Source organism: Sinocyclocheilus anshuiensis, unplaced genomic scaffold (assembly GCF_001515605.1).
Source record: "Sinocyclocheilus anshuiensis isolate Anshui unplaced genomic scaffold, SAMN03320099.WGS_v1.1 scaffold2301, whole genome shotgun sequence".
NCBI lineage: Eukaryota > Metazoa > Chordata > Actinopteri > Cypriniformes > Cyprinidae > Sinocyclocheilus > Sinocyclocheilus anshuiensis.
The window spans coordinates 35820-45588 of record NW_015551154.1 but is presented as its reverse complement, the minus strand read 5'-3'; the positions used below and the strand labels follow the sequence as shown (position 1 = coordinate 45588).

The 9769-nt window shown below is 35.0% G+C and overlaps 2 protein-coding genes across 5 annotated transcripts in view; one reads left to right on the top strand and one right to left on the bottom strand.

The window, feature by feature from the left end:
• The window catches only part of LOC107663315 (phosphomannomutase 2-like), a 4431-nt gene extending 2547 nt beyond the window's left edge, over positions 1-1884 (bottom strand). The window contains exons 1-2 of the mRNA XM_016453521.1: positions 1604-1884; positions 1262-1293 (exon numbers count right to left, since the gene is read on the bottom strand). Coding sequence (XP_016309007.1) covers positions 1262-1293; positions 1604-1777 — 206 coding nt within the window. The 5' untranslated portion in view covers positions 1778-1884. The remainder of the gene's footprint in view (positions 1-1261; positions 1294-1603) is intronic.
• A 215-nt stretch (positions 1885-2099) lies between these two features.
• Positions 2100-9769, top strand: part of LOC107663322 (mitotic spindle assembly checkpoint protein MAD1-like) — a 19325-nt gene continuing 11655 nt past the window's right edge. For 2 of the 4 annotated variants that reach the window (XM_016453533.1, XM_016453530.1), the window contains exons 1-10: positions 2101-2188; positions 3713-3881; positions 4789-4929; positions 5186-5365; positions 6362-6486; positions 6581-6662; positions 7053-7183; positions 7279-7389; positions 7638-7641; positions 8225-8286. In XM_016453533.1, coding sequence (XP_016309019.1) covers positions 3738-3881; positions 4789-4929; positions 5186-5365; positions 6362-6486; positions 6581-6662; positions 7053-7183; positions 7279-7389; positions 7638-7641; positions 8225-8286 — 980 coding nt within the window. In that variant the 5' untranslated portion in view covers positions 2101-2188; positions 3713-3737. Of the gene's footprint in view, positions 2189-3709; positions 3882-4788; positions 4930-5185; positions 5366-6361; positions 6487-6580; positions 6663-7052; positions 7184-7278; positions 7390-7637; positions 7642-8224; positions 8287-9769 lie in introns of all 4 variants that reach the window. The other 2 variants (XM_016453532.1, XM_016453531.1) reach the window with 2 other exon arrangements.

The window sequence follows — 9769 nt, the reverse complement described above, 5'->3', positions numbered from 1 at the left end:
ATGCACCAAGAGCTTGTAACACTCCAAAGAGAAAGGAAAACATGAAATCGCATCATATGACTCCTTTAAAAAATAAAAATCTCACTGACCCCAAACTTCTTAACTTTCTGAATTCTTTACTGGTGTTAAACTATTTTTAAGATATTTAAAATAAACTTTAATGGGTCTGAATACTTAGGACCATGTGATATTTCAGTTTTTCTTTTTTAATAAATCTGATTTTGATGATTTTAGCAAATGGCTGCAATATAACAAAGAGTGAAAAATTGAAGGGGGTCTGAATACTTTCCGTACCCACTGTATATTACCTTTTCCACTATGTGCGGTTTCATGAATTGCTTTGTGCTTCATAATTATTTTACTAGTCAAATTTAGCTGAACATCCATTAAACACTCTATTACATATTTTAAATATAGATATGTTGTGGAAAAGTTGTTTTTTGTTTTGTTTACATAGTATTTCCTATGTCCAAAAATATTAAAGAAGTATAAAGCGATATTAAAACTTTTTTTTTTAATCAGTGTAAATAAACAGATATTGTGTCAACTTAGCCCATTGTGTCAACTTAAAAGTGTAACAACATCCCCTGCTATAGGGCTATAAGTGTTATATGTATTAATTTTTTTCTTTGTTATCCACTGAAACATTCAGTAGCTTTTCTGTACTTTTGTAACAGAAGTGCTTATTCTTTTGGGTTGAAATACAGCTTTACAATCTTTTATTTCATATACATTTAAATCAGTGTGCCGAAGGGACGGAATTACTTGAACAAGCAATGAAATTAGCCAATAAATAAATAATAATAAAATATTTCTTATCTTAATTCACTTCTTCAAAAACATTTTTTTTTCTTTGAAGAACATGAATTTCCACCATCTTGGAAAAACTGCATATATGAGGTAATCTAATCTTATTTTAAAAGTGTGAAAAAGTCAAGTAAATTAAATCGCATCACATTTTATAATGAATATACATGTTTTAGGTATACCAAGCAATATTTTATCAGGCAGAAATCGTGTGTAAAAATATTTAAAATGTATAATTCTTATCCAGTAAATCAAGAAAAACCAGAAAAGTCATGGGGTCTTTGAATATTGTTGTGGACAATGTTGCATTGTAAAACGTATTATTTACCAGCATGTGTTTAAAAGGTCAGTTCATAACTATATCTGACTTCCAATGTTTATATATCAAATCTATCTTCACCTCACAAGCAGACTAAAAATAGTTCATGGAGAATGAAAGTTATCTTTAAGAGACAGCCATGGCCCATGACTGTCATTTAGGATGTGCTAAGAAAGAAAATTAGATTATTGTGTATTATCACCACAAAAACTGCATTCACAATACATATTTGACTTTATAAAAACACATTTACAGTGAGTTAGTTATCCGTCTGATTACTGCAATCAGAGCACAAGATGCCTATACAGATCCTCATTGAGTTTTATTCCTTTACATCCGCCCCTCGCCTCACTTTCTTAAAGGCAGTTGTCAATTCACAGTAAATTATTATAAATCACTTATCATTACCGCCAGGATTCACATCCCATACTGTAAATTAACAAGACTAGCTAATGCCTTCTGCTTTATTTCACTCACCTGGCGAGCTGCTGTTAAAGTCCCGTCCACATCAAACAGGCACAGTGTTGTCGGGTCCACCCTTGAACCGGCCATTGTAAAATTTGCAAACGTTGTAAACCAGTGTACGATCCGTATGAAGTTTTGCAAAGACTCAGTGTCAATCCTCCAGCATAAGAGCTTCAGTTCATCCATTCAGCAGTGCAACGTCACATCTTCCGTGTTGTCGGAAGTGTATTGGAGCGCCTGAGCTGCGCGTCAGAGTGAACGACCTCCGCGTGCTCATGAACCACAAGAGTGTGGAAAAAACAACAACACTAGGGCTTGTGTGTTACTGCTTTTGTGCAACAATTCAATAAACGAGAAGAATAAGTTGGATTTTCCAGCATCGATGTACATTATAGTTTTAGCGCGTCTTATTGAGAGTTGTATATAGAATGAGTTAATCTATTCCGCTCGCCGACACAGGGGGCGCTGTTGTGTTGTTGAGCGAGCCAGCTCTCATTTCCTCACATATACGAAGTAGCGGCATCTCAACCAACGAAACAAAACTGCTGCAAGTTCAAACTAGAGCAAGCGCAAAGAGAGACGGCTGTGAATAGTGAGGTACGTACTTTCTAGCTCATATATTTATTAATTCTAAAGAAAGACACGCATGTTAGTGCGTTCTAGTATGTGAAAAAAAAAAGTTTTATTGACGAATATTAGCGAGGTAAACGCTTGCTAATTAATCCCACTGAACTGTTAGTTTGTGTGGTTTAACTTCAAATAGCGTCTCTGTTAATGTTTACCTCATGATTAAGTATTTTAAAGTAGTTTTATTTCGTTATTTCATCTGTATTAATGAGTTATTGAGTCGGAAAAGTTAATACCTTGTGTTGGACCATGTACGATGAGAATAGGACAGTAACGTTACTCTCTGAGAGACATTCTAGTATCCTTATACCGTTTAAATGTCATGATATATGAATAAGGTAGACCTTTAGTACCATGGTATGTAGCAAAGTACTATAGTATCGTCCTCTGATACCATCGGGGAAAATATAGTGTGTGTGAAGTGAGCAAGTGTCATCTTTTAAAACACCAGACCACTATGATATGATTTAATAGATGCTTTTTAATTAACTTTTAACAAAATATGAATTATTGAGATTCTTATGTTCTGTTCAACAATGGGAACATACTAGAGAAGGCTATATTTCCGTTTTTTTTAAATAAAGAGACATTATTTGAAAATATTATTTTTGAAGAAAGTTGATAATTGAAATACACCTTATTCTTCACCATAAACTTTCAGGTGCACTTATATTTTTCAGTATTTATTTGTTAATAGCATCCTAAAGAGGTACAGAATGCATCCTTACTATGTATTAGTATTGTTTAATTTTTGGTAGGCCACTGAACTGTTAGTTTGTGTGGTTTAACTTCAAATAGCGTCTCTGTTAATGTTTACCTCATGATTAAGTATTTTAAAGTAGTTTTATTTCGTTATTTCATCTGTATTAATGAGTTATTGAGTCGGAAAAGTTAATACCTTGTGTTGGACCATGTACGATGAGAATAGGACAGTAACGTTACTCTCTGAGAGACATTCTAGTATCCTTATACCGTTTAAATGTCATGATATATGAATAAGGTAGACCTTTAGTACCATGGTATGTAGCAAAGTACTATAGTATCGTCCTCTGATACCATCGGGGAAAATATAGTGTGTGTGAAGTGAGCAAGTGTCATCTTTTAAAACACCAGACCACTATGATATGATTTAATAGATGCTTTTTAATTAACTTTTAACAAAATATGAATTATTGAGATTCTTATGTTCTGTTCAACAATGGGAACATACTAGAGAAGGCTATATTTCCGTTTTTTTTAAATAAAGAGACATTATTTGAAAATATTATTTTTGAAGAAAGTTGATAATTGAAATACACCTTATTCTTCACCATAAACTTTCAGGTGTACTTATATTTTTCAGTATTTATTTGTTAATAGCATCCTAAAGAGGTACAGAATGCATCCTTACTATGCATTAGTATTGTTTAATTTTTGGTAGGTTTCTTGAGGTAATAGAGGTTTATGAATGGCTTTTTACACTTTTATACATTTACATTTTTCCTAACTCAGCAGAGAAGGCTGTCAAGACATTGTCAATATGGACGATATGGAGGACACCACAATCTTCTCAACGCTAAAATCTTTCAAGAGTTTGATATCGGGTCCAGATCAGTCTTTGCTGGAGACTGAGCCAGCCTATGGAAGAAGTGACCTTCAGAAGCTCTATACTAAAAGGGTGGAGGCAAGTCACAGACTCCTTTCATATTTTAGCCCTCATTTTTATTAAAATTTCAACTCAGTGGTCTCATAAAATGCAGTATGTCTCTTAAAAGAATAGTTCACCCAAAAATGAAGATTTGCTGAAAATGTACACACTCTCAGGCCATCCAAGATGAAGATGAGTGTGTTTCTTCATCAAAACGGATTCGGAGAAATGTAGCATCACGTCACTTGCTCACCAATGGATCCTCTGCAGTGAATGGGTGCCATCAGAATGAGAGTCCAAGCAGCTGATAAAAACATCACAATAATCTACACGACTCCAGTCCATCAATTAACGTCTTGTGAAGTGAAAATTAAGATGAAATTCAAATCTTTGCTTCTGGCTAAAATAATATTGCTTTCTCGAGTAGAGTGCAAAAGTTGTCTTGTCTGAATCTTTCACAGACCAACCACCATTCGCAAGCAAAAACAGTTCTAAACAAATATGTTGGTGGATTTTGATGTGAGAGTACAATAGTCTCTTACTTTAGGAACCGTTATTATGGATTATGTAGTCATATTTTACCCAGAAGCAACGGTTTAAAGTTAAAATGCCTTTAATGATGGATTTGTTTCTTACAAACGCACATCTTTCGCTTCACAAGACATTAATTGATGGACTGGAGTCGTGTGGATTACTTCTGGATTATTGTGATGTTTTTATCAGCTGGTTGGGCTCTCATTCTGACGGCATTCATTCACTGCAGAGGATCCATTGGTGAACAAGTGATTTCTCCAAATCTGTTCCAAAGAAGAAACTCATCTGCATCTTGAAAAGCCTGAGGGTGAGTGAATTTTTAGCAAATTTTCATTTCTGGGTGTGAACTATTCCTTTAATATAGTACGTTGAGCAGATTACTGAATGTTGTTGTTGTTGTGTGTGGTAGTTAGAGGAGGCTGCAGAGCGTGTCCGTTCTCACACTAGCCTGTTGCAGCTCACTCAAGAAAAACAACAGATGGAGCTTAGTCACAAACGGGCACGTATAGAGCTGGAGAAAGAGGCGCACAGCAGCTCCAGAGATTTACAGGTGAGTGATAGTTGGCATATTCTTGAAAATCATGTGTTCTGCTGCAGTATTTTCTTTTACTGTGCCCTTACTCCCATTTTCTAAACCTATTCCTCAATATAAAAAAATTGCAACCTAAAACAGAGTGTAAAAACACTGTAGACAAAATCCATTAGGATGTGATTTGGTGCGTTCAAGGCTAGACTATCCAGTCTTTGCTGTGAAAAACCTAATTTGACCTGTGTGTGTGTATGTGTCTGTCTGATTGCATTTACAGAGGGAAATTGACCGTAACAGGGAGTTACTGTTGAAGATCAGACGTCTGGAAGAAAGAGAAGAGAAAGCAAATCAAGCTCTTAATGAACAAATGGAAAACAACAAGGCTTTAAAGCGTAACCTTGAGGAACTCCACAAGAAAGCAAATGAAAAAGACAGCAAACTTACTGAAGCAGACCAGGTGTGTGTGTGTGTTCATGTATCTTTTGTATTAGTATTTGTAGAGAGAGAAAAATGCTATAATGAAATGGTTTGATGAACTATTCAAATATTATTTCCTATTGAAACATAAGATTAGAGTGAAATATCAATGGTTGTAACTGTTTTTGTAATAGCCAATAGCTGCTAGGTTACCTCACAGCCTGCCAAAATCATGGTTTGCTGCTTACTAGTGCAATTCCTGTCAGCATTTTATTAGACAACAAAACTGGCAGGTGCCTCTGGAAAAATAACAGTCATATAACATTTTTTTGAGAAGGACAATGCAGAATAACATAATTGTTAAAGTTTCATGCAACAGATGCCCTGCATGTCGACTTCTGTGTGACTGAATGTCAAGATATGTGAATGTAAATAACTAAATGCATGCAAACATATATACATTAAACTTCCAAAGTTTGGGGTTGATAAGAATTTTTGAAAACATATTTTTGAAAGAAGTCTCTTATGCCCCAAAGTTGCATTTATTTGATCAGAAATACAGTAAAACAGTAATAATGTTAAATATTATTACAACAACTGTTTTCTATTTTAATTTATTTTAAAATTTAATATATTCCTGTCATGGCAAAGATTATTTTTTTCAGCAGTCATTACTCCAGTCTTTCCGTCGTCTTCTTATTATTGTTAATGTTGAAAACGGATGTACTGCTTAATTTATTTGTGGATTTTTTTCCCAGGGTCCTTTGCATAATAGAAAACATATGTAACATTACAAATACTTTAACAGTCACATTTAATTAAGTAAATGTGACCTTGCTGAATAAAAGTATTAATTTCTTTCAACAACAAAAAAAATTCTTACTGAGCCTGAATGTCTGAACAGTAGTGTACATACACAAAAAATCAAATGACTGTTCGCAAATCTAGTTTTTTTTTAATAAAAAAAAAATATATATTTTTCTGTTAATACGGTTTGGATTCCAGTTGTTTAATTGAAGTATTTTGTTTGTTGTAGATGATCAGTGAGTTGAAAGATGAGACACGAAGGCTCAATCAGAAGATCCAGATTCAGGAGTCCAAATTCTCAACCCAGAACCTGGAGATTCAGGCCCTGCAGGAACAACTGGATGTACAGTGCAAGTATGAACTCCCATGTACACAAACACACACAGTTTTTCTCATACTCTCTCTTAAATACAGATGTACTGTGTTGTTTTTCATCTGATGCTAACAGGAAGTACCAGGATGTCAGTCAGAGGTACCAGAATCTGCAGTCATCTCATTCCATCAGCACAGAGAGTGAACTCAAGATGAAGGTATTTCTGTTTGTCTTATTCTTGAATTTCTATGATGTTTGGAGCACCGAGGGATAGGGCTGTGCAATTAATCGCATGCGATTGTCATGCGCATCTCGTCAGTAAAGCGGGTTCCGTGATTGGTAGTAAATCGCCATCACCTGCTTTGATTCACACCGGTGCGGTGACTGACTGCCACACATACTCCTCAAAACATTAGATTCATCCGCGCTGGAGCCATGCCAGAGTACAACCCACACAATGAAGATAATTCTGCTAGTAACTGCAATTCCAGGTTTTTTAAACAGAGATGGCGACAAAGAGGAAAAACTTACGGACTGCAGCTTTAACATCAAGAAATTGTCTTTAATTTGTGCCCTGCTCCCTCTTATCTGTGCTGTCCATCTGCAGGAGTTGGAGAGGCGTTTGGCTCTTCAGGAGCAAGACTCTGTGATTGTGAAGAACATGAAATCTGAAATGGTCAGGCTGCCTGAACTGGAGCGGGAAATTAAACGTCTGCGGGAGGAAAACGCTTTCTTACGGTATCAACATTCTCATCATCAGACTTTTTCTGTGATGGATGCATACATAAATCATTATAGTACTACTTTCAATTATCTCTCAATTTCCATCTCAGAGAGACAAAAGAGAACAACAGTCTGCTGAAAGAAGAGACTGAGGGGTTGAGGAAGAAGTTGGAGAGAGTGGAGAGAGTGATGGAGGAGAAACTCAAAGCGGAGTTGGAGAAGTTTTTTGAACCAAGAAGAGTACAAGGCTGGCTGTGCACAAAGGCTATTTCTAAAAAAAGAAAGGGTAAATTCCGTGTTTGCTATGACAATCTGGCGTTTTTGAATCCGCGACTGTAAGTATGTTTTGTTATTAGTTTAAGTTTTTACTATTGAGTTCGGCCAATCACAATGCACTGGGTCAGCTGGCCAATCAGAGCAGACTGCGCTTGTCAAAGGAGGGAGCTTTGTTGAAAACGACGTGTTTGAGAGAGGCGGGGCATAGAGGACCTACAATAATGTACAGTATTTGAAAAATAATGTGTTTTTTTTCATATTAAAGCATGTCAACATATTCTGTTATACCAAATACACAAAATAATGATCTTTAAAATAGCATCATATGACCCCTTTAATATAATTCTCCTCTAAAAATATTGTGTATTATATCTGCAGTTTTATGGGCATTCATGGTCTAAAATATCTCTTGAATGAACAAGAATTTGTCCATGTCTTAGTAAAAGTTCTGACAAAATAATTTATTTCTTTTGCTTGCATTTTTAATGTGTAATTTTTGCAAATTGTTTTGTAATGTCTGGTCTTCAGATGCTATGTAAGATTGACTCTCTGATTATTAATTATATTGTGCTTGATATTTCACCCCAAAAGGAAAAATTTGGAAAATAGATTTGCATAAAACAAACAAGTCTCTTGCCACTTCTTTTCAGAATTGGAACAAATTATGAGATTTTATTTAAAATGTAAAGTATTTATACATAATGGAAGTTTTTGTTTTGCCATATGTTGTATGGTGATTTTAATCCATCATTGTGTCTGGATGTGATTTTTATCTTCTAGAAACTGGAGCAAGAGCTGCAGGCTTGGGAAAACATTGGCCAGGCTGCAGGACTTAATATTAGGTGGGTATTTTCTTAATATATTTTTTAAATAAATGCATGGCTAAAGTAATTCTCTGGCTAGAAATGTTGCTTTAAAAGTCTAATAGATAGCTGATAATCAATATATGAAGCCAGATTTGAGGGTATTATTATTATTATTATAGTAAGCACTACTTGAAATCTGAAAACCTAATAGTTTTGGGGGATATGGTGGATTACAAAGCCACTAGAGGGTGCTCTGATCTCAAGAAACTTGTCTCTCCTCAGTGTCTGCACCTGTGTAGGTCTGTTAAATTGTGTTAAGTCTCAGTTGTTATTGCTTGTAAATTCTACATGCTCTCTGGCCCTGCAATGTTTTCAAGGTCAGCTTGTTATATATGCTAAAACAGCAGCTGATGTGGAGTAGTTTCAGTGTGTTTGCATATGCATGTGTTCTGTTGATCCTGTGAGGTGTAAATGTACTCTGTCAGTCATGTGGAAAGATGTAAACATTGTCTGTTTAATGGCTTATGGGGATTTGGTGGGACACACAAACACAGTGCTCTTAAAGTACCCCTCAAAATGACAAGCAGTGAGTCTCTTATTTGTCAATCACTGCACTAAAATGTCAGACTCCAGAGCGAGTGACTGATCTTAATCTGTTTAACATCCGTTACCAATATTTAATGATATTATATGTAAACATCTGCTGAGAGAAAACGGACAGAATAATAGTTCCAGAGACATTTTGAATATGTACTAGTCACTTTTTTTCTGCAGTCAAAAAGAAGAGACCAGAGCTTCAAAAAAGATGCAAAGGATAGTTTTGTGTGAGGAACAGAATGAACTTTAAGGCCTTATTTCATTAGAATCTTGATGTCAACAGGTTCATAATCAAATCATTCATAAGGTTGTTTTTTTCAATGAATCAGTTAATCTAATCTGAAATATTAATTTATAATTTTCATTTTGATTTAATGAGGGGAAGAATAACAACCTTAATTTTGGTTTATTTTCCACACAAAGCTATTGCATGACTGCAGAAGACCTGGCATAAAGGTTTTCATGTTGCAATGAATAGAGTGATTGGTAAATTATTAATTTCTCATTTAGTTTTCCATTGAAGAAAAAAAAGCATACAGGATTAAAATGATAACAGAATTGTCATTTTTGGTGAACTACGGTCAAAGAGAAGGTGGGAAATGGTCATGTAAGACTAAAATAGTTAAATTGAGGGCTCTCTATTATAAATAATAAAAGTTATTAAACCCTCAGAAAGCGTAGTTATTAATATGTATAAATCATTTGGCTAACCTCAGGCTGGTTCTTATACCAATCAAAAATGGTGAACTGCATGGTTTGGTGTTGATATGCATTTCTACAGTATTTCTTATGTTTGATTTATAGAGGAATGGAAACTCTAACTCAATGTAGGTTACTGAATGATGGCATTGATTGACAGCCTGACATACTAGGACGTTCACAGAATGAAATCTTAAAGGGGTCATATGATGCAATTTCAAAT